The 26000-nt window shown below is 47.7% G+C and overlaps 1 protein-coding gene across 2 annotated transcripts in view; it reads right to left on the bottom strand.

Moving 5' to 3' along the window:
- The window catches only part of STAT1 (signal transducer and activator of transcription 1), a 153325-nt gene that overhangs the window by 13948 nt on the left and 113377 nt on the right, over positions 1 to 26000 (bottom strand). For both annotated transcript variants that reach the window (XM_063932754.1, XM_063932755.1), the window contains exon 18: positions 13813 to 13865. In XM_063932754.1, coding sequence (XP_063788824.1) covers positions 13813 to 13865 — 53 coding nt within the window. The remainder of the gene's footprint in view (positions 1 to 13812; positions 13866 to 26000) is intronic.

Below are 26000 nucleotides of genomic sequence, written 5' to 3'. Positions count from 1 at the left end.
CGAATTTGCGGGATTCTCTATAAATGGTTATTGGCTCGGACACGCGATGGGTCATGTAGCGCTGGATGCTAAGCAGGAAAAGGCCCCAATGAAAACACGCGTCCTGCGCGCAGCTGTCCATCATTAGCACATGCACTAGCGACACAGCGGAAGCTACAGGTGTCTGTACTGAGGCATCACAACAGCACAAAGGGGAGAGGTTACCGGGCACCATACATGTAGGGATCTGCCTGTGACATGCATACATGTAAGGATCTGCCTGTGACATGCACACATGTAGGGATCTGCCTGTGACATGCATACATGTAAGGATCTGCCTGTGACATGCACACATGTAGGGATCTGCCTGTGACATGCACACATGTAAGGATCTGCCTGTGACATGCATACATGTAGGGATCTGCCTGTGACATGCATACATGTAAGGATCTGCCTGTGACATGCACACATGTAGGGATCTGCCTGTGACATGCACACATGTAGGGATCTGCCTGTGACATGCACACATGTAAGGATCTGCCTGTGACATGCACACATGTAAGGATCTGCCTGTGACATGCATACATGTAAGGATCTGCCTGTGACATGCACACATGTAAGGATCTGCCTGTGACATGCATACATGTAAGGATCTGCCTGTGATATGCACACATGTAAGGATCTGCCTGTGACATGCATACATGTAGGGATCTGCCTGTGACATGCATACATGTAGGGATCTGCCTCTGACATGCAAACACGTAGGGATCTGCCTGTGACATGCACACATGTAGGGATCTGCCTGTGACATGCATACATGTAAGGATCTGCCTGTGACATGCACACATGTAAGGATCTGCCTGTGACATGCATACATGTAGGGATCTGCCTGTGACATGCAAACACGTAGGGATCTGCCTGTGACATGCACACACGTAGGGATCTGCCTGTGGCATGCACACATGTAAGGATCTGCCTGTGGCATGCACACATGTAGGGATCTGCCTGTGGCATGCACACATATAGGGATCTGCCTGTGACATGCATACAAGTAGGGATCTGCCTGTGGCATGCACACATGTAGGGATCTGCCCGTGGCATCCACACATGTAGGGATCTGCCTGTGGCATGCACAAATGTAGGGATTTGCTCGTGGCATCCACACATGTACGGATCTGCCCGTGGCATCCACACATGTACGGATCTGCCCGTGGCATCCACACATGTACGGATCTGCCCGTGGCATGCACATATGTAGTGATCTGCCTGTGGCATGCATACATGTAAGGATCTGCCTGTGGCATGCACACATGTAGGAATCTGCCTGTGTCATGCATACATGTAAGGATCTGCCTGTGACATGCATACATGTAAGGATCTGCCTGTGACATGCACACATGTAAGGATCTGCCTGTGACATGCATACATGTAAGGATCTGCCTGTGATATGCACACATGTAAGGATCTGCCTGTGACATGCATACATGTAGGGATCTGCCTGTGACATGCATACATGTAGGGATCTGCCTCTGACATGCAAACACGTAGGGATCTGCCTGTGACATGCACACATGTAGGGATCTGCCTGTGACATGCATACATGTAAGGATCTGCCTGTGACATGCACACATGTAAGGATCTGCCTGTGACATGCATACATGTAGGAATCTGCCTGTGACATGCATACATGTAAGGATCTGCCTGCGACATGCACACATGTAGGGATCTGCCTGTGACATGCACACATGTAAGGATCTGCCTGTGACATGCACACATGTAGGGATCTGCCTGTGACATGCATACATGTAAGGATCTGCCTGTGACATGCACACATGTAGGGATCTGCCTGTGACATGCACACATGTAAGGATCTGCCTGTGACATGCATACATGTAGGGATCTGCCTGTGACATGCATACATGTAAGGATCTGCCTGTGACATGCACACATGTAGGGATCTGCCTGTGACATGCACACATGTAAGGATCTGCCTGTGACATGCACACATGTAAGGATCTGCCTGTGACATGCATACATGTAGGGATCTGCCTGTGACATGCATACATGTAAGGATCTGCCTGTGACGCACACATGTAAGGATCTGCCTGTGACATGCATACATGTAGGGATCTGCCTGTGACATGCATACATGTAGGGATCTGCCCGTGGCATGCACATATGTAGTGATCTGCCTGTGGCATGCATACATGTAGGGATCTGCCTGTGACATGCATACATGTAGGGATCTGCCTCTGACATGCAAACACTTAGGGATCTGCCTGTGACATGCACACATGTAGGGATCTGCCTGTGACATGCATACATGTAAGGATCTGCCTGTGACATGCATACATGTAAGGATCTGCCTGTGACATGCAAACACGTAGGGATCTGCCTGTGACATGCATACATGTAGGGATCTGCCTGTGGCATGCACACATGTAAGGATCTGCCTGTGGCATGCACACATATAGGGATCTGCCTGTGACATGCATACAAGTAGGGATCTGCCTGTGGCATGCACACATGTAGGGATCTGCCCGTGGCATCCACACATGTAGGGATCTGCCTGTGGCATGCACAAATGTAGGGATTTGCTCGTGGCATCCACACATGTACGGATCTGCCCGTGGCATCCACACACGTACGGATCTGCCCGTGGCATGCACATATGTAGTGATCTGCCTGTGGCATGCATACATGTAAGGATCTGCCTCTGACATGCACACATGTAGGGATCTGCCTGTGACATGCATACATGTAGGGATCTGCCTGTGACATGTACATATGTAGGGATCTGCCTGTGACATGCAAACATGTAGGGATCTGCCTGTGAAATGTACAGGGCCACCATCAGGGGGAAACTGCCGGGACTCCAATCCTGGGCGCAGACAGTGAGCGGTTCTGGCCCTGTATTGGTGGTGGGCCACCAGCTGCACAAGTGGGTATATTTTGAAATTGGTACTGGCCGCAAGCCAATCTGGCATCATTTTCATCCACTGCCTGAAATATTAATGATAAAATGCCAAAATGAGCATTTCCGCTGCATTGCGGACTCTCCCCGGGGTGTCTATCTATGAGGAATACAGCGCTGTGGACTCTCCCCGGGGTGTCTATCTATGAGGAATACAGCGCTGTGGACTCTCCCCGGGGTGTCTATCTATGAGGAATACAGCGCTGTGGTCTCTCCCCGGGGTGTGTATCTATGAGGAATACAGCGCTGTGGGCTCTCCCCGGGGTGTCTATCTATGAGGAATACAGCGCTGTGGACTCTCCCCGGGGTGTCTATCTATGAGGAATACAGCGCTGTGGACTCTCCCCGGGGTGTCTATGAGGAATACAGCGCTGTGGACTCTCCCCGGGGTGTCTATCTATGAGGAATACAGCGCTGTGGGCTCTCCCCGGGGTGTCTATGAGGAATACAGCGCTGTGGACTCTCCCCGGGGTGTCTATCTATGAGGAATACAGCGCTGTGGACTCTCCCCGGGGTGTCTATCTATGAGGAATACAGTGCTGTGGTCTCTCCCCGGGGTGTCTATCTATGAGGAATACAGCGCTGTGGACTCTCCCCGGGGTGTCTATCTATGAGGAATACAGCGCTGTGGACTCTCCCCGGGGTGTCTATCTATGAGGAATACAGTGCTGAAGGCTCTCCCCGGGGTGTGTATCTATGAGGAATACAGCGCTGTGGGCTCTCCCCGGGGTGTCTATCTATGAGGAATACAGCGCTGTGGGCTCTCCCCGGGGTGTCTATCTATGAGGAATACAGCGCTGTGGACTCTCCCCGGGGTGTCTATCTATGAGGAATACAGCGCTGTGGGTTCTCCCCGGGGTGTCTATCTCTGAGGAATACAGCGCTGTGGACTCTCCCCGGGGTGTCTATCTATGAGGAATACACCGCTGTGTGCTCTCCCCGGGGTGTCTATCTATGAGGAATACAGCGCTGTGGTCTCTCCCCGGGGTGTCTATCTATGAGGAATACAGCGCTGTGGACTCTCCCCGGGGTGTCTATCTATGAGGAATACAGCGCTGAAGGCTCTCCCCGGGGTGTCTATCTATGAGGAATGCAGCGCTGTGGACTCTCCCCGGGGTGTGTATCTATGAGGAATACAGCGCTGTGGACTCTCCCCGGGGTGTCTATCTATGAGGAATACAGCGCTGTGGGCTCTCCCCGGGGTGTCTATCTATGAGGAATATACCGCTGTGGACTCTCCCCGGGGTGTCTATCTATGAGGAATACAGCGCTGTGGACTCTCCCCGGGGTGTCTGGAATACAGCGCTGTGGGCTCTCCCCGGGGTGTCTATCTATGAGGAATACAGCGCTGTGGGCTCACCCCGGGGTGTCTATCTATGAGGAATACAGCGCTGTGGGCTCACCCCGGGGTGTCTATCTATGAGGAATACAGCCCTGTGGACTCTCACCGGGGTGTCTATCTATGAGGAATACAGCGCTGTGGTCTCTCCCCGGGGTGTCTATCTATGAGGAATACAGCGCTGTGGTCTCTCCCCGGGGTGTCTATCTATGAGGAATACAGCCCTGTGGACTCTCACCAGGGTGTGTATCTATGAGGAATACAGCGCTGTGGGCTCTCCCCGGGGTGTGTATCTATGAGGAATACAGCGCTGTGGGCTCTCCCCGGGGTGTGTATCTATGAGGAATACAGCGCTGTGGGCTCTCCCCGGGGTGTCTATCTATGAGGAATACAGCGCTGTGGGCTCTCCCCGGGGTGTCTATCTCTGAGGAATACAGCGCTGTGGACTCTCCCCGGGGTGTCTATCTATGAGGAATACAGCGCTGTGGACTCTCCCCGGGGTGTCTATCTATGAGGAATACACCGCTGTGTGCTCTCCCCGGGGTGTCTATCTATGAGGAATATACCGCTGTGGACTCTCCCCGGGGTGTCTATCTATGAGGAATACAGCGCTGTGGACTCTCCCCGGGGTGTCTGGAATACAGCGCTGTGGGCTCTCCCCGGGGTGTCTATCTATGAGGAATACAGCGCTGTGGGCTCACCCCGGGGTGTCTATCTATGAGGAATACAGCGCTGTGGATTCTCCCCTGGGTGTCTATCTATGAGGAATACAGCCCTGTGGACTCTCACCGGGGTGTCTATCTATGAGGAATACAGCGCTGTGGTCTCTCCCCGGGGTGTCTATCTATGAGGAATACAGCGCTGTGGTCTCTCCCCGGGGTGTCTATCTATGAGGAATACAGCCCTGTGGACTCTCACCAGGGTGTGTATCTATGAGGAATACAGCGCTGTGGGCTCTCCCCGGGGTGTGTATCTATGAGGAATACAGCGCTGTGGGCTCTCCCCGGGGTGTGTATCTATGAGGAATACAGCGCTGTGGGCTCTCCCCGGGGTGTCAGTGGTTAAAGTGGGCCGGAACGGGGCGGAACTGCGTTCCGTCACCTCTAATTGCAGGCGGAACCAGTTCCGCCTCCGCCCGGCCACAGCATCATGTCCCTGTTCCATTGTAAAGGTGGCAACGGCCGCCAGCCAATCACGGCTCGCGGACCGGCTGCAGCACCAATCAGAAGACGGGAAGTTTTTTTAAAATCTGCCGTGAGCCAATCACGGCTCGCAGACCGCCAGCCAATGAGAAGCTGCCAAGTGGCAGCTTCTTATTAGCTGGCGGTCCAGGAGCCGTGAATGGCGCACAGTCGGCGCCAGATTCAAAGTGCCCTCCCCCCCCCCCCCCGCCGCAGCCTCCGGAGTGTGAGCCGCGGCCTGTAATGCCCGATCCCCCCCGCAGCCGGAGTTTACTGTGAGGCTGCGCGACGGGAAGTAATGTCCGTGCCCACTCCACATCTCCCTCCCAGCGCAGCAACTTAAAGTCCACCCCACCCCTAGGCTTAGTGACCCGCGGCCTATAATGCTCTCCCCACCTCCACCGGAGCGCTGTCTGCAAGTGATTGTGCATTACAGTCCGAGGCCCTAACCGTGGCACACCCCATGGCGTCTGGCAGGAGAGACAACTCGCCCTCCACATGAAGACCTCCAGGTACCTGCTGCTACATATCACAGCTCTGGGTGCCCAGTCTTTCTGCTGCTGCTGCTGCTGGTGATATTTTAATTCTCTCTCTCTCTCTCTCTTTTTGTCTGTTTTTGCACTTTTTCAAAACTCTGGGGCAGATGTATTAAACTGGAGAAGGCATAAGGAAGTGATAAACCAGTGATATGTGCAAGGTGATAAAGGCACCAGCCAATCAGATCCTAACTGTTAGTTTACATATTGGAGCTGATTGGCTGGTGCCTTTATCACCTTGCACATATCACTGGTTTATCACTTCCTTATGCCTTCTCCAGGTTAATACATCTGCCCCTCTGAGTGCCTATATACACTGCTCAAAAAAATAAAGGGAACACTAAAATAACACATCCTAGATCTGAATGAATGAAATATTCTTATTAAATACTTTGTTTTTTACATAGTTGAATGTGCCGACAACAAAATCACACAAAAATTATCAATGGAAATCAAATGTATTAACCCATGGAGGTCTGGATTTGGAGTCACCCTCAAAATTAAAGTGGAAAAACACACTACAGGCTGATCCAACTTTGATGTAATGTCCTTAAAACAAGTCAAAATGAGGCTCAGTAGTGTGTGTGGCCTCCACGTGCCTGTATGACCTCCCTACAACCCACACAAGTGGCTCAGGTAGTGCAGCTCATCCAGGATGGCACATCAATGCGAGCTGTGACAAGAAAGTTTGCTGTGTCAGTCAGCGTAGTGTCCAGAGCATGGAGGCGCTACCAGGAGACAGGCCAGTACATCAGGAGACGTGGAGGAGGCCGTAGGAGGGCAACAACCCAGCAGCAGGGCCGCTACCTCCGCCTTTGTGCAAGGAGGACCAGGAGGAGCAATGCCAGAGCCCTGCAAAATGACCTCCAGCAAGCCACAAATGTGCATGTGTCTACTCAAACGATCAGAAACAGACTCCATGAGGGTGGTATGAGGGCCCGACGCCCACAGGTGGGGGTTGTGCTTACAGCCCAACACCGTGCAGGACGTTTGGCATTTGCCAGAGAACACCAAGATTGGCAAATTCGCCACTGGCACCCTGTGCTCTTCACAGATGAAAGCAGGTTCTCACTGAGCACATGTGACAGACGTGACAGAGTCTGGAGACGCCAAGGAGAACGTTCTGCTGCCTGCAACATCCTCCAGCATGACCGGTTTGGCAGTGGGTCAGTAATGGTGTGGGGTGGCATTTCTTTGGGGGGCCGCACAGCCCTCCATGTGCTCGCCAGAGGTAGCCTGACTGCCATTAGGTACCGAGATGAGATCCTCATGCTGGTGCGGTTGGCCCTGGGTTCCTCTTAATGCAAGACAATGCTAGACCTCATGTGGCTGGAGTGTGTCAGCAGTTCCTGCAAGACGAAGGCATTGATGCTATGGACTCGCCCACCCGTTCCCCAGACCTGAATCCAATTGAGCACATCTGGGACATCATGTCTTGCTCCATCCACCAATGCCACGTTGCACCGCAGACTGTCCAGGAGTTGGCGGATGCTTTAGTCCAGGTCTGGAAGGAGATCCCTCAGGAGACCATCCGCCACCTCATCAGCAGCATGCCCAGGCCTTGTGGGGAGGTCATACAGGCACGTGGAGGCCACAGACACTACTGAACCTCATTTTGACTTGTTTTAAGGACATTACATCAAAGTTGGATCAGCCTGTAGTGTGTTTTTCCACTTTAATTTTGAGGGTGACTCCAAATCCAGACCTCCATGGGTTAATAAATTTGATTTCCATTGATAATTTTTGTGTGATTTTGTTGTCAGCACATTCAACTATGTAAAGAACAAAGTATTTAATAAGAATATTTCATTCATTCAGATCTAGGATGTGTTATTTTAGTATTCCCTTTATTTTTTTGAGCAGTGTATATACGTATATCTATCTGGAAAACCCCCTCATAAAATCCTGCGTTTGCCCTTGGAGGGGGCTCTACCTGCCGTACTGTGTAAAATGGGGCTCTGTCTGCCGTACTGTGTAAAAGGGGGCTCTGTCTGCCGTACTGTGTAAAAGGGGGACTCTGCTATTGTGGGCATTGTGTGTGTAAAGGGCACTAGTATGTGGGGCGGGAAATGTGAATAAGATTGTCCTACTGTGAAGCATTATTTTGAATTGGTGGTACTTTTGTGTGGCCACGCCCCTTCCTTGTGAGGCCACACCCCTTTCTGCTGCGTTGTTCCCCCACCTCTCCAGGACCACTTTAAGCCCTGGGTGTCTATATATGAGGAATACAGCGCTGTGGACTCTCCCCGGGGTGTGTATCTATGAGGAATACAGCGCTGTGGACTCTCCCCGGGGTGTGTATCTATGAGGAATACAGCGCTGTGGACTCTCCCCGGGGTGTGTATCTATGAGGAATACAGCGCTGTGGACTCTCCCCGGGGTGTGTATCTATGAGGAATACAGCGCTGTGGGCTCTCCCCGGGGTGTCTATCTATGAGGAATACAGCGCTGTGGGCTCACCCCGGGGTGTGTCTCTATGAGGAATACAGCGCTGTGGACTCTCCCCGGGGTGTCTATCTATGAGGAATACAGCGCTGTGGAGTGTCCCCGGGGTGTCTATCTATGAGGAATACAGCGCTGTGGACTCTCCCCGGGGTGTCTATCTATGAGGAATACAGCGCTGTGGAGTGTCCCCGGGGTGTCTATCTATGAGGAATACAGCGCTGTGGACTCTCCCCGGGGTGTCTATCTATGAGGAATACAGCGCTGTGGGCTCACCCCGGGGTGTGTCTCTATGAGGAATACAGCGCTGTGGACTCTCCCCGGGGTGTCTATCTATGAGGAATACAGCGCTGTGGAGTGTCCCCGGGGTGTCTATCTATGAGGAATACAGCGCTGTGGACTCTCCCCGGGGTGTCTATCTATGAGGAATACAGCGCTGTGGAGTGTCCCCGGGGTGTCTATCTATGAGGAATACAGCGCTGTGGACTCTCCCCGGGGTGTCTATCTATGAAGAATACAGCGCTGTGGACTCTCCCCGGGGTGTGTATCTATGAGGAATACAGCGCTGTGGACTCTCTCCGGGGTGTCTATCTATGAGGAATACAGCGCTGTGGACTCTCCCCGGGGTGTCTATCTATGAGGAATACAGCGCTGTGGACTCTCCCCGGGGTGTCTATCTATGAGGAATACAGCGCTGTGGGCTCTCCCCGGGGTGTCTATCTATGAGGAATACAGCGCTGTGGAGTGTCCCCGGGGTGTCTATCTATGAGGAATACAGCGCTGTGGACTCTCCCCGGGGTGTCTATCTATGAGGAATACAGCGCTGTGGGCTCTCCCCGGGGTGTCTATCTATGAGGAATACAGCGCTGTGGGCTCTCCCCGGGGTGTATATCTATGAGGAATACAGCGCTGTGGGCTCTCCCCGGGGTGTATATCTATGAGGAATGCAGCGCTGTGGACTCTCCCCGGGGTGTCTATCTATGAGGAATGCAGCGCTGTAGACTCTCCCCGGGGTGTCTATCTATGAGGAATACAGCGCTGTGGGCTCTCCCCGGGGTGTCTATCTATGAGGAATACAGCGCTGTGGGCTCTCCCCGGGGTGTCTATCTATGAGGAATACAGCGCTGTGGGCTCTCCCCGGGGTGTCTATCTATGAGGAATACAGCGTTGTGGGCTCTCCCCGGGGTGTCTATCTATGAGGAATACAGCGCTGTGGACTCTCCCCGGGGTGTCTATGTATGAGGAATACAGCGATGTGGACTCTCCCCGGGGTGTCTATCTATGAGGAATACAGCGCTGTGGACTCTCCCCGGGGTGTCTATCTATGAGGAATACACCGCTGTTGGCTCTCCCCGGGGTGTCTATCTATGAGGAATACAGCGCTGTGGGCTCACCCCGGGGTGTCTATCTATGAGGAATGCAGCGCTGTGGGCTCTCCCCGGGGTTTCTATCTATGCGGAATACAGCGCTGTGGACTCTCCCCGGGGTGTGTATCTATGAGGAATACAGCGCTGTGTGCTCTCCCTGGGGTGTCTATATATGAGGAATACAGCACTGTGGGCTCACCCCGGGGTGTCTATCTATGAGGAATACAGCGCTGTGGGCTCTCCCCGGGGTGTCTATATATGAGGAATACAGCGCTGTGGGCTCACCCCGGGGTGTCTATCTATGAGGAATACAGCGCGGTGTGCTCTCCCCGTGGTGTGTATCTATGAGGAATACAGCGCTGTGGGCTCTCCCCGGGGTGTCTATCTATGAGGAATACAGCGCTGTGGACTCTCCCCGGGGTGTCTATCTATGAGGAATACAGCGCTGTGGGCTCTCCCCGGGGTGTCTAGCTATGAGGAATACAGCGCTGTGGGCTCTCCCCGGGGTGTGTATCTATGAGGAATACAGCGCTGTGGGCTCTCCCCGGGGTGTGTATCTATGAGGAATACAGCGCTGTGTGCTCTCCCCGGGGTGTCTATCTATGAGGAATACAGCGCTGTGGACTCTCCCCGGGGTGTATATCTATGAGGAATACAGCGCTGTGTGCTCTCCCTGGGGTGTCTATATATGAGGAATACAGCGCTGTGGACTCTCCCCGGGGTGTATATGTATGAGGAATGCAGCGCTGTGGGCTCTCCCCGGGGTTTCTATCTATGCGGAATACAGCGCTGTGGACTCTCCCCGGGGTGTGTATCTATGAGGAATACAGCGCTGTGTGCTCTCCCTGGGGTGTCTATATATGAGGAATACAGCGCTGTGGACTCTCCCCGGGGTGTGTATCTATGAGGAATACAGCGCTGTGTGCTCTCCCCGGGGTGTCTATCTATGAGGAATACAGCGCTGTGTGCTCTCCCCGGGGTGTCTATATATGAGGAATACAGCGCTGTGGACTCTCCCCGGGGTGTCTATCTATGAGGAATACAGCGCTGTGGGCTCTCCCCGGGGTGTCTATCTATGAGGAATACAGCGCTGTGGACTCTCCCCGGGGTGTCTATCTATGAGGAATACAGCGCTGTGGGCTCTCCCCGGGGTGTCTAGCTATGAGGAATACAGCGCTGTGGGCTCTCCCCGGGGTGTGTATCTATGAGGAATACAGCGCTGTGGACTCTCCCCGGGGTGTCTATCTATGAGGAATACAGCGCTGTGGGCTCTCCCCGGGGTGTCTATGTATGAGGAATACAGCGCTGTGGTCTCTCCCCGGGGTGTCTATCTATGAGGAATACAGCGCTGTGTGCTCTCCCCGGGGTGTCTATCTATGAGGAATACAGCGCTGTGGACTCTCCCCGGGGTGTCTATCTATGAGGAATACAGCGCTGTGTGCTCTCCCCGGGGTGTCTATCTATGAGGAATACAGCGCTGTGGACTCTCCCCGGGGTGTATATCTATGAGGAATACAGCGCTGTGTGCTCTCCCTGGGGTGTCTATATATGAGGAATACAGCGCTGTGGACTCTCCCCGGGGTGTATATATATGAGGAATGCAGCGCTGTGGGCTCTCCCCGGGGTTTCTATCTATGCGGAATACAGCGCTGTGGACTCTCCCCGGGGTGTGTATCTATGAGGAATACAGCGCTGTGTGCTCTCCCTGGGGTGTCTATATATGAGGAATACAGCGCTGTGGACTCTCCCCGGGGTGTATATCTATGAGGAATACAGCGCTGTGGACTCTCCCCGGGGTGTATATCTATGAGGAATACAGCACTGTGGGCTCTCCCCGGGGTGTCTATCTATGAGGAATACAGCGCTGTGGGCTCTCCCCGGGGTGTCTATATATGAGGAATACAGCGCTGTGGACTCTCCCCGGGGTGTGTATCTATGAGGAATACAGCGCTGTGTGCTCTCCCCGGGGTGTCTATCTATGAGGAATACAGCGCTGTGTGCTCTCCCCGGGGTGTCTATATATGAGGAATACAGCGCTGTGGACTCTCCCCGGGGTGTCAATCTATGAGGAATACAGCGCTGTGGGCTCTCCCCGGGGTGTCTATCTATGAGGAATACAGCGCTGTGGACTCTCCCCGGGGTGTCTATCTATGAGGAATACAGCGCTGTGGGCTCTCCCCGGGGTGTCTAGCTATGAGGAATACAGCGCTGTGGGCTCTCCCCGGGGTGTGTATCTATGAGGAATACAGCGCTGTGGACTCTCCCCGGGGTGTCTATCTATGAGGAATACAGCGCTGTGGGCTCACCCCGGGGTGTCTATGTATGAGGAATACAGCGCTGTGGTCTCTCCCCGGGGTGTCTATCTATGAGGAATACAGCGCTGTGTGCTCTCCCCGGGGTGTCTATCTATGAGGAATACAGCGCTGTGGACTCTCCCCGGGGTGTGTATCTATGAGGAATACAGCGCTGTGTGCTCTCCCCGGGGTGTCTATCTATGAGGAATACAGCGCTGTGGGCTCTCCCCGGGGTGTCTATATATGAGGAATACAGCGCTGTGGACTCTCCCCGGGGTGTCTATCTATGAGGAATACAGCGCTGTGGGCTCTCCCCGGGGTGTCTATCTATGAGGAATACAGCGCTGTGGACTCTCCCCGGGGTGTCTATCTATGAGGAATACAGCGCTGTGGGCTCTCCCCGGGGTGTCTATATATGAGGAATACAGCGCTGTGGACTCTCCCCGGGGTGTCTATCTATGAGGAATACAGCGCTGTGGGCTCTCCCCGGGGTGTCTAGCTATGAGGAATACAGCGCTGTGGGCTCTCCCCGGGGTGTGTATCTTTGAGGAATACAGCGCTGTGGACTCTCCCCGGGGTGTCTATCTATGAGGAATACAGCGCTGTGGGCTCACCCCGGGGTGTCTATGTATGAGGAATACAGCGCTGTGGTCTCTCCCCGGGGTGTCTATCTATGAGGAATACAGCGCTGTGTGCTCTCCCCGGGGTGTCTATCTATGAGGAATACAGCGCTGTGGACTCTCCCCGGGGTGTCTATCTATGAGGAATACAGCGCTGTGGGCTCTCCCCTGGGTGTCTATCTATGAGGAATACAGCGCTGTGGGCTCACCCCGGGGTGTCTATGTATGAGGAATACAGCGCTGTGTGCTCTCCCCGGGGTGTCTATCTATGAGGAATACAGCGCTGTGGACTCTCCCCGGGGTGTCTATCTATGAGGAATACAGCACTGTGGGCTCACCCCGGGGTGTCTATCTATGAGGAATACAGCGCTGTGGGCTATCCCCGGGGTGTTTATCTATGAGGAATGCAGCGCTGTGGACTCTCCCCGGGGTGTGTATCTATGAGGAATACAGCGCTGTGGGCTCTCCCCGGGGTGTGTATCTATGAGGAATACAGCGCTGTGGGCTCACCCCGGGGTGTCTATCTATGAGGAATACAGCGCTGTGGGCTCACCAGCCCCGGCTGCTGTCAGCTGATTCTCATTCTGCGTGTTAGGGATGGGGATCAAAAATAAAATACTGATTGTTTTGATATTTCCACCATTGATTAAAAAATATTCATTAAGTAAAAATATTGGTTACTGAACATAGATTTTTACATACTCGAAAAATCTATTTTTTTGCAAGTCCCCCCCCAAATCATCTAGAAAATGGTATAGCATGTAGTGTCACACGGACCACACACAATGCTGCTACTACACATAGTGTGTGTGTGTGTGTGTGTGTGTGTGTGTGTGTGTGTGTGTGTGGTCTGCCCATTCAGTGTTGTGCTGGAAGGAATAGCAAATATCGATGGTGGAATGATTTGAAATCTGTTGCAAAATATCGATCAGACTGATATTTTCAGAATTGATTCCCACTCCTACTGTGTATCCCCCGTGATCTGCATAAACAGCCCAATCATACTATGTTGTGTTCTTATCAGTTTGCACGTTTGTGTTAAAGTGTATACATATATAACAGTGAAACAGTTTTTTTTACCTTGCAGAATCTAGTCCATGGAATAAAGTCCTCCATATTATTTGTGTTGGTACCTGCAGATGGGAAAACGCACGGGGTCTATATTATACAATACGATAATAATGACATATTTATTTATTGGTGCTCTTTGTCTGAAGCGCATCAAAGATTCTGTCCATTTACTTTCCAATTATGTAAGTCGGGATAAAACCCACCTTTGTGGGGCAGACAGGTTCTTAGCACTGAGCGGATCTTTCTGACAAGGTATTTGTGGAATCCAACTAAGTGAAATCGCCGCAATGGGCGTGGTCAGACAGAGGACTGCCTACATCACCATGAAGATTGATTTATCCAGAAACCTTACTCGTTTCATCACTGTTATCTGTGACTTCATTAGAGATATAATATCTGAGTAATACCACACTGGTCCTTACACATACTGCTGGCATGGGAAAAAAGGGCTTTTGGGTTAAGGGAGACTAGCCTAACCTTGCTTCCTGTAATTCTTTATTTATTACCAGTTATTTATATAGCGCACACATATTCTGCAGCGAAGACAATATTTGTCCATTCACATCAGTCCCTGCCCCAGTGGAGCAAACAATCTATGGGGCAGATGTATTAACCTGAAGAAGGCATAAGGAAGTGATAAACCAGTGATAAGTACAAGGTGATAAATGGAACAGCCAATCAGCTGTTAACTATTAATTAACATATTGGAGCTGATTGGCTGGTGTGTTTTTCACCATGAATTTATCACTGGTTTATCACTTCCTTATGCCTTCTCCAGGTTAATACATCTGCCCCTATATTCCCTATCACATGTACACACAGAAACATTCACACTAGGGTTAATTTTGTTGGGAGCCAATTGACCTACCAGTATATTTTTGGATTGTGGGGGGAAACCGGAGTACCCGGAGGAAACCCACGCAAGTATGGGGAGAATATACAAACTCCAGTAATGCTAACCACTACACCATCCGTGCTGCCCCAATCCATACTACACTATAATGTGTTTTTCTACAAAATTTTTATGTTTTATTTTCCATTTTGTTTTTTGTTTTTCTTAAACTGTATACATTGGAAATAGAGGTTTCTGTAAATACTTTATGCATATAAATAAGATTTTACTTACCGATAAATCTATTTCTCGTAGTCCGTAGTGGATGCTGGGGACTCCGTCAGGACCATGGGGATTAGCGGCTCCGCAGGAGACAGGGCACAAAACTAAAGCTTTAGGATCAAGTGGTGTGTACTGGCTCCTCCCCCTATGACCCTCCTCCAAGCCTCAGTTAGGATACTGTGCCCGGACGAGCGTACACAATAAGGAAGGATATTGAATCCCGGGTAAGACTCATACCAGCCACACCAATCACACTGTACAACCTGTGATCTGAACCCAGTTAACAGTATGACAAACGTAGGAGCCTCTGAACAGACGGCTCACAACAATAACAACCCGATTTTTTTGTAACAACAACTATGTACAAGTATTGCAGACAATCCGCACTTGGAATCACCTACTAACGTTCTAAATGTATACACAACCACCCCCACACCACCGTGTGTGGACTGGTGTGTATACCCCTGGGCGCTGGTTCCTACCGGGAAGATGGAGATCAAATATCAATGCGGACTGCTGCTCCTAATAAAGGATAATTGCAATCCTCACAAAAACCAAAAGAAAAACACACTGACTACAGGGGTGTGACACCCTGTAGAAAATCAAGAGCGCTGTCCGCACTGATAAAGGAGACTATTTACTATACAATTAAAATATTTGACAATAACAAATTGTTAACAGTTTTTATTAAAAATGAATAAAATTTATTAAGTAGTACAACCTGACTGGCCTTCAATCAGCCTATATAATGCGTAATTAATATCATGATATAGACAATTCATATACAACCATTATTATGGCTATGTGTTACTGAAATTATGAGGCTTAGAATTTGATGCAACTAAAATTCATAATGTCCACTTGTTGGAAGATGGAAAGGCTATAAATGGCGTTCCAAACACTGAGTGTGTTTGGAGGTCCTCAGTTCTTTAAATGTTCCGATTTGAACATGTGTGCACACATATAGCAATTTAATGAATAGTTACCATCCACGGATAGTATGGGTTCACCTCCAGGATAATGAATTAATGCTGTGACAGTCCCGAATTCAGAAAACTCCCTCTGCTGGTGCTTGACCGTCAGTTGCAGAATATCTGGAGAAGATGTCAGTGGGGACTCATCCACAGTGCTCGGGCTCCCTCTGCTGGCAGTCAGCCCAAATTGCAGGTGCACTGATAGGTATCAAACCACACGACGGTGTTTCAGTCGGTGATTGGAGATGAATATCCTGGATACCGGTCACTCAAAAACGCGTTTCTCCGCCTTCTAAGTCCTCTCAGCGGCTTCCTCAGTTTGAAATGACCGAGCTCGTCGGGCTGTGTTTATATAGCCTCTCTGATTTGTAATTCCCGCGGCCGTCCGCGCATGCGCACTCCGGCGTGCGTTCCAAGCCTCATTTTCACTTGGCTTCTTAAATAGACTCCAGTGGCCATTTTGGAATTGCCTGTCAAGCCTCACTCTCATATGGAATAGGATGTTCCTACCATACAATCCAAGCCTCGTTTATGAGTCAGGAAGTTTACATCAAGCCTCTCTTTCATAAACTCTTAGATCTTAATCGTAATATATCTAAGCCTCATTTTTAGCCAAATTCGGTTGTCGTGCCTCACATGATTGCTGCAGTTAATTATTAATCTCAATTCTATCACATGTTTACATGTTTTCTTATATTTTAGCAAGAAATCATAATAAATCATGCTCATAAAAAACGCATTGTAATTTATTTCATATATATATACACATATCTCTCCCGACCGCAGGCAGGAGTACTATTTTCAAAACACTTCATATTTATAGTACATCTGCCTGACCATATAAGATACATAAAATTCATAGTCTCCATCTCCATCTTTCGGTGCCACAAGGAACCGTGCACTAACTGTATATATATATATATATATATATATATATATAGATAATAGTATAATTTTATACTCATATAATTCGAAACGAGAAAAAGGGTGGAGTTAAATTTTATTTAGCTCGACTGAATCGTTTAGACCCTGGGGAATCAGAGTCTTGAGGTTAAAAATCCAAAATGCCTCCTTTTTGCACAGCCTCCTAAACCTATCCCCCCCCCCTATTGGTTACTGCTATCTGTTCAATAGCCGTAATATTTAATTTCTCACTTAACCCCTCCCCACATTCCAATATGTGACGATAAAGGTGAGTATTCCCTACTCTTTTATTTATCTGTCGTAGGTGCTCCATAAACCTAACGTGGAGCGCCCGGGTGGTACGCCCCACGTACTGTGCTCCACAACCGCACTGCAATACATAAATCACGTATGTGGACCTGCAGTTCAAAAATCCTTTTATATTGAATTTTTCACCTGAAACATTTGAGGAGAATTGTGTCGTTTTTTTGGCTGTGTGTTTACATGTTACACAATTTATTCTACCACACTTATGAAATCCACTCGGTGGTTTAGGTAACCATGTATCAATTTGTCCCCCTTGTGTTCCTAATAATACGGGCTTCTCACATGGTCTATTGAAAAAACTAGGTGCTAGTGCAGATTTTAAACTATCCGACTTTCGGAAAATGACCTGTTCGCTGAGCTCTAGGTTGGCATTCAGTACTTCATCCAATTTTAAAAAGGAGGAGTTCTTTTTTATGATCTTTTTTATCTCATATGCACTCGTATTGTATTTTGTTACAAACCTTGTTGTCCTATCTATCTTCATTTTATTCAGATTTTTCCTGACATTGGATCCGGTAGTATCCAATAAGGTGTCCCTCTTTAGCCCTTCTACTTCCTTCAAGGCTTTGTCCAACACATATTTTGGATAGCCCTGAGTCAAAAATGCCCCATACATGGATTCCATCTGTTCTTTCGCCCCTTCATTGGAGGAGCAGTTCCTTTTTATACGAAGGAACTGGCCCTTGGGTATGTTATCTTTCCATCGCTGTAAATGACTACTTTTATAGTGTAAATACCGATTCTGGTCTACTTCCTTAATATACGTGCTGGTTACTATATTCTCATTTTCAATTTTTAGCGCTATATCCAAAAAAGTCATCTGTGTGGGGTGACAGTGTCCCGTAAATTTAATCCCAAATTTATTTTGATTAAGACTGACAATAAATGACTCCGCTGACTCTGTGCTCCCCTCCCAAACAAAAAACAAATCATCTATGAAACGGCCATAGAGGACCAGACTCGCCCCGAGACCGCCGCCCCATACATGTTTTTCCTCGAACCGCCCCATGAACAGGTTGGCGAAACTCGGAGCAAATCTGGTCCCCATGGCCGTCCCCCTCAACTGTAAATAATACCGTTTATCAAAAATAAAATAATTGTGTTGTAATATGAATCTGATACCTTCCAAAATCAACCCTCTCAATTCCTCCCCTATGTTGGGATCTCTTGCCAAATAAAATTCTACAGCTTCGATCCCTAATTGGTGTTCAATATTTGAATAAAGTGATTCTACATCACATGTGATAAAACAATAATTAGTCTGCCATTTAATAGTTTTAATTAAATTTAAGAAAAAAGTAGTGTCTTTAATGTGTGATTTAAGTTGACTAACATAACCCTGTAAAAAACTATCTATAAAAAATGATAAATTACTTGTCAGTGAGTCCACACCCGCGATGATAGGGCGTCCGGGCGGGTTCACTAACGTTTTATGCACCTTAGGCAAACAATAATATGTAGGAACCACCGGGTTCTCACAAAACAAAAAACGTTGTGTTTCCCTGGATATAGCACCTGCATCCAATGCCTTTTTTAACAAAATTTTCAGTTCTTCCTGGAACTGGGCGGTGGGGTTGTGGGTTAACCTAGAATACAGGCTGGCATCACCCAGTTGTCTATTTGCCTCTGCCAAATACATGACTGTGTCCATTACCACAACCCCACCGCCCTTGTCAGCTTGTTTGATAGTCAAGGAAGAATCTCCCTTCAACGTTTTTAGTGCTGATCGTTCCTGTCTATTTAGATTGTCCTTCAGCGATTGTTTGTCAGATTTATAACACATCACCCTAAACTGTTCTAAAGTAGATTTGTAAAAACTCTCAATGTATGGTCCTCTGTATGCCAACGGATAAAACTCAGACTTATTTTTGAACTTAGTAGTTTCACTCGCATCATATATTTTAATATAAGCCCCCTCATTCGAATTATTCATTGATTCCTCCGCCAGTGATTCAAGTATATTGACCATTAAATGGTCCTCTTGATCCAATATAATCGGGATCCCTTCATCACCTCTTTTCTTCATGTTTTTTATCGCGAAATATCGCTTCCTACTTAGGGTCCTGATGTATCTATTCAAATCAACGAACAATTCGAACAAGTTGGGCTTTTGGGCGGGGGCAAAATTTAGACCCTTTTCCAATAGTCTTAGCTGATCATCATTCAGTTTTTTTGAAGATAAATTAAACACCCCTTTTCCTTTTACTTCAGTTTCATGTTTTTTACTTGACCTGTTCTTTCCCCCTCTCTTTCCTCTAACTCTTGCTCTCTTTGTCTTTTCCCTGACCACCCTACTCCTTCGTACTTTTTGTATGGACGGTTTTGAAATCTGTGGCTGTCCTCCAAAAAATTATCCGTACTTACGTGAGCATTATAGGATGGTCTATTTCTAACTCCCACATCTATCCGCTCATCATTCCCTGGGTCTCTTCTATTCCATTTGGGATGTATGGCTGGGGATCTAATATTGTTGGGTCGTGATAGAATACCGTATCTATTCCTATTTGCCAGAAATTCACAATTCTCCTCACCCTGACTCCTATAACCCCTTGACTCTCTATGACCTGAATGGGTTCTTGCTTCCCTATACTGGTGTGGCCTATAATCAAACTTTTGTGTATCCTTTTTAATGGCTCCCAGCTCTCTTTGAGAAGGCCTATATTCAAACATATTCTCCCTTTTTCTATTAAAGGTATGTATCTCACCCTTTTGGTAATCCAACTTATCCCGATTTAATTTATTATTTTTCCTGAGGACCAGGGTTTTTTCAAAATCCTCCACTTTACGATTGACTCTAAGGTCTCTATCATTAAACCCCTTATCCTCAGAGAATGGTTTTAATAAGTCATGGGTTTTCTCAATCTCTTTTTGTATCCCATTGACTTTTTCCTCCCTATATTTGACCAACAGCTTCATCAGATTTATGGAACAGTTATCCAATATCGCATTCCATTCATCTGAAAACTGTTTATCCTCTTTAAAAGTGGAGGTTTTTAAAATCCTCAGTCCTCTAGGAATCAAGCCTTGATCCAGGTATTTCTGCAATGATACCTGATCCCACCAATGCCTCGTTTCCTCAATACAGAGATTTTCCAATCTATTGAACAGACCGTGCATATCATCTGAATTCTCATCCCTTTCCATGGGTAATACTTCATCTGATCCCTTCAGATATGCGCTACGTCTTTCTAACCGTTCAGCTATACATTTTAAAGCTGCCATATTGCACAGTTCCCAGCGTTCCTTGCTGCCCAAGATGCAATTAACTAAATGGAATCACCTACTAACGTTCTAAATGTATACACAACCACCCCCACACCACCGTGTGTGGACTGGTGTGTATACCCCTGGGCGCTGGTTCCTACCGGGAAGATGGAGATCAAATATCAATGCGGACTGCTGCTCCTAATAAAGGATAATTGCAATCCTCACAAAAACCAAAAGAAAAACACACTGACTACAGGGGTGTGACACCCTGTAGAAAATCAAGAGCGCTGTCCGCACTGATAAATCTGACAAACAATCGCTGAAGGACAATCTAAATAGACAGGAACGATCAGCACTAAAAACGTTGAAGGGAGATTCTTCCTTGACTATCAAACAAGCTGACAAGGGCGGTGGGGTTGTGGTAATGGACACAGTCATGTATTTGGCAGAGGCAAATAGACAACTGGGTGATGCCAGCCTGTATTCTAGGTTAACCCACAACCCCACCGCCCAGTTCCAGGAAGAACTGAAAATTTTGTTAAAAAAGGCATTGGATGCAGGTGCTATATCCAGGGAAACACAACGTTTTTTGTTTTGTGAGAACCCGGTGGTTCCTACATATTATTGTTTGCCTAAGGTGCATAAAACGTTAGTGAACCCGCCCGGACGCCCTATCATCGCGGGTGTGGACTCACTGACAAGTAATTTATCATTTTTTATAGATAGTTTTTTACAGGGTTATGTTAGTCAACTTAAATCACACATTAAAGACACTACTTTTTTCTTAAATTTAATTAAAACTATTAAATGGCAGACTAATTATTGTTTTATCACATGTGATGTAGAATCACTTTATTCAAATATTGAACACCAATTAGGGATCGAAGCTGTAGAATTTTATTTGGCAAGAGATCCCAACATAGGGGAGGAATTGAGAGGGTTGATTTTGGAAGGTATCAGATTCATATTACAACACAATTATTTTATTTTTGATAAACGGTATTATTTACAGTTGAGGGGGACGGCCATGGGGACCAGATTTGCTCCGAGTTTCGCCAACCTGTTCATGGGGCGGTTCGAGGAAAAACATGTATGGGGCGGCGGTCTCGGGGCGAGTCTGGTCCTCTATGGCCGTTTCATAGATGATTTGTTTTTTGTTTGGGAGGGGAGCACAGAGTCAGCGGAGTCATTTATTGTCAGTCTTAATCAAAATAAATTTGGGATTAAATTTACGGGACACTGTCACCCCACACAGATGACTTTTTTGGATATAGCGCTAAAAATTGAAAATGAGAATATAGTAACCAGCACGTATATTAAGGAAGTAGACCAGAATCGGTATTTACACTATAAAAGTAGTCATTTACAGCGATGGAAAGATAACATACCCAAGGGCCAGTTCCTTCGTATAAAAAGGAACTGCTCCTCCAATGAAGGGGCGAAAGAACAGATGGAATCCATGTATGGGGCATTTTTGACTCAGGGCTATCCAAAATATGTGTTGGACAAAGCCTTGAAGGAAGTAGAAGGGCTAAAGAGGGACACCTTATTGGATACTACCGGATCCAATGTCAGGAAAAATCTGAATAAAATGAAGATAGATAGGACAACAAGGTTTGTAACAAAATACAATACGAGTGCATATGAGATAAAAAAGATCATAAAAAAGAACTCCTCCTTTTTAAAATTGGATGAAGTACTGAATGCCAACCTAGAGCTCAGCGAACAGGTCATTTTCCGAAAGTCGGATAGTTTAAAATCTGCACTAGCACCTAGTTTTTTCAATAGACCATGTGAGAAGCCCGTATTATTAGGAACACAAGGGGGACAAATTGATACATGGTTACCTAAACCACCGAGTGGATTTCATAAGTGTGGTAGAATAAATTGTGTAACATGTAAACACACAGCCAAAAAAACGACACAATTCTCCTCAAATGTTTCAGGTGAAAAATTCAATATAAAAGGATTTTTGAACTGCAGGTCCACATACGTGATTTATGTATTGCAGTGCGGTTGTGGAGCACAGTACGTGGGGCGTACCACCCGGGCGCTCCACGTTAGGTTTATGGAGCACCTACGACAGATAAATAAAAGAGTAGGGAATACTCACCTTTATCGTCACATATTGGAATGTGGGGAGGGGTTAAGTGAGAAATTAAATATTACGGCTATTGAACAGATAGCAGTAACCAATAGGGGGGGGGGATAGGTTTAGGAGGCTGTGCAAAAAGGAGGCATTTTGGATTTTTAACCTCAAGACTCTGATTCCCCAGGGTCTAAACGATTCAGTCGAGCTAAATAAAATTTAACTCCACCCTTTTTCTCGTTTCGAATTATATGAGTATAAAATTATACTATTATCTATATATATATATATATATATATATATATACAGTTAGTGCACGGTTCCTTGTGGCACCGAAAGATGGAGATGGAGACTATGAATTTTATGTATCTTATATGGTCAGGCAGATGTACTATAAATATGAAGTGTTTTGAAAATAGTACTCCTGCCTGTGGTCGGGAGAGATATGTGTATATATATATGAAATAAATTACAATGCGTTTTTTATGAGCATGATTTATTATGATTTCTTGCTAAAATATAAGAAAACATGTAAACATGTGATAGAATTGAGATTAATAATTAACTGCAGCAATCATGTGAGGCACGACAACCGAATTTGGCTAAAAATGAGGCTTAGATATATTACGATTAAGATCTAAGAGTTTATGAAAGAGAGGCTTGATGTAAACTTCCTGACTCATAAACGAGGCTTGGATTGTATGGTAGGAACATCCTATTCCATATGAGAGTGAGGCTTGACAGGCAATTCCAAAATGGCCACTGGAGTCTATTTAAGAAGCCAAGTGAAAATGAGGCTTGGAACGCACGCCGGAGTGCGCATGCGCGGACGGCCGCGGGAATTACAAATCAGAGAGGCTATATAAACACAGCCCGACGAGCTCGGTCATTTCAAACTGAGGAAGCCGCTGAGAGGACTTAGAAGGCGGAGAAACGCGTTTTTGAGTGACCGGTATCCAGGATATTCATCTCCAATCACCGACTGAAACACCGTCGTGTGGTTTGATACCTATCAGTGCACCTGCAATTTGGGCTGACTGCCAGCAGAGGGAGCCCGAGCACTGTGGATGAGTCCCCACTGACATCTTCTCCAGATATTCTGCAACTGACGGTCAAGCACCAGCAGAGGGAGTTTTCTGAATTCGGGACTGTCACAGCATTAATTCATTATCCTGGAGGTGAACCCATACTATCCGTGGATGGTAACTATTCATTAAATTGCTATATGTGTGCACACATGTTCAAATCGGAACATTTAAAGAACTGAGGACCTCCAAACACACTCAGTGTTTGGAACGCCATTTATAGCCTTTCCATCTTCCAACAAGTGGACATTATGAATTTTAGTTGCATCAAATTCTAAGCCTCATAATTTCAGTAACACATAGCCATAATAATGGTTGTATATGAATTGTCTATATCATGATATTAATTACGCATTATATAGGCTGATTGAAGGCCAGTCAGGTTGTACTACTTAATAAATTTTATTCATTTTTAATAAAAACTGTTAACAATTTGTTATTGTCAAATATTTTAATTGTATAGTAAATAGTCTCCTTTATCAGTGCGGACAGCGCTCTTGATTTTCTACAGGGTGTCACACCCCTGTAGTCAGTGTGTTAATCCGCACTTGGGATGGGCGCCCAGCATCCACTACGGACTACGAGAAATAGATTTATCGGTAAGTAAAATCTTATTTTCTCTGACGTCCTAAGTGGATGCTGGGGACTCCGTCAGGACCATGGGGATTATACCAAAGCTCCCAAACGGGCGGGAGAGTGCGGATGACTCTGCAGCACCGAGTGAGAGAACTCCAGGTCCTCCTCAGCCAGGGTGTGCCCCTGACCAAGTAGCAGCTCGGCAAAGTTGTAAAGCCGAGACCCCTCGGGCAGTCGCCCAAGATGAGCCCACCTTCCTTGTGGAATGGGCATTTATATATATTTTGGCTGTGGCAGTCCTGCCACAGAATGTGCAAGCTGAATTGTACTACACATTCAACTAGCAATCGTCTGCTTAGAAGCAAGAGCACCCAGTTTTTTGGGTGCATACAGGATAACAGCAAGTCAGTTTTCCTGACTCCAGCCGTCCTGGAAATCTATATTTTCAGGGCCCTGACAACATCTAGCAACTTGGAGTCCTCCAAGTCTCTAGTAGCCGCAGGTACCACAATAAGCTGGTTCAGATGAAACGCTGACACCAACTTAGGGAGAAACTGGGGACGAGTCCGCAGCTCTGCCCTGTCCGAATGGACAATCAGATATGGGCTTTTGTGAGACAAAGCCGCCAATTCTGACACTCGCCTGGCCGAGGCCAGGGCCAACATCATGGTCACTTTCCATGTGAGATATTTCAAATCCACAGATTTGAGCGGTTTAAACCAACGTGATTTGAGGAATCCCAGGACTACGTTGAGATCCCACAGTGCCACTGGAGGCACAAAAGGGGGTTGTATATGCAGTACTCCCTTGTCAAATTTCTGGACTTCAGGAACTGAAGCCAATTCTTTCTGGAAGAAAATCGACAGGGCCGAAATTTGAACCTTAATGGACCCCAATTTGAGGCCCATAGACACTCCTGTTTGCAGGAAATGCAGGAATTCGACCGAGTTGAAATTTCTTCGTGGGGCCTTCCTGGCCTCACACCACGCAACATATTTTCGCCACATGTGGTGATAATGTTGTGCGGTCACCTCCTTCCTGGCTTTGACCAGGGTAGGAATGACCTCTTCCGGAATGCCTTTTTCCCTTAGGATCCGGCGTTCAACCGCCATGCCGTCAAACGCAGCCGCGGTAAGTCTTGGAACAGACATGGTACTTGCTGAAACAAGTCCCTTCTTATCGGCAGAGGCCCTTAGTCCTCTGTGAGCATCTCTTGAAGTTCCGGGTACCAAGTCCTTCTTGGCCCATCCGGAGCCACGAGTATAGTTCTTACTCCTCTACGTCTTATAATTCTCAGTACCTTTGGTATGAGAAGCAGAGGAGGGAACACATACACCGACTGGTACACCCCTGGTGTTACCAGAACGTCCACAGCTATTGCCTGAGGGTCTCTTGACCTGGCGCAATACCTGTCCAGTTTTTTGTTCAGGCGGGACGCCATCATGTCCACCTTTGGTCTTTCCCAACAGTGCACAATCATGTGGAAAAATCTTCTCGATGAAGTCCCCACTCTCCCGGGTGGAGGTCGTGCTGAGGAAGTCTGCTTCCCAGTTGTCCACTCCCGGAATGAAAAACTGCTGACAGTGCTATCACATGATTTTCCGCCCAGCGAAGAATCCTTGCAGTTTCTGCCATTGTCCTCCTGCTTCTTGTGCCGCCCTGTCTGTTTACGTGGGCGACTGCCGTGATGTTGTCCCACTGGATCAATACCGGCTGACCTTGAAGCAGAGGTCTTGCTAAGCTTAGAGCATTGTAAATTGCTCTTAGCTCCAGTATATTTATGCGGAGAGAAGTCCCCAGACTTGATCACACTCCCTGGAATTTTTTTCCCTGTGTGACTGCTCCCCAGCCTTTCAAGCTGGAATCCGTGGTCACCAGGACCCAGTCCTGAATGCATAACTGTGGCCCTTTAGTAGATGAGC

Source organism: Pseudophryne corroboree, chromosome 7, assembly GCF_028390025.1.
Source record: "Pseudophryne corroboree isolate aPseCor3 chromosome 7, aPseCor3.hap2, whole genome shotgun sequence".
Lineage (NCBI taxonomy): Eukaryota > Metazoa > Chordata > Amphibia > Anura > Myobatrachidae > Pseudophryne > Pseudophryne corroboree.
Note: the sequence above shows the minus strand (reverse complement) of the source record. Positions and strands in the feature narration are given on the sequence as shown.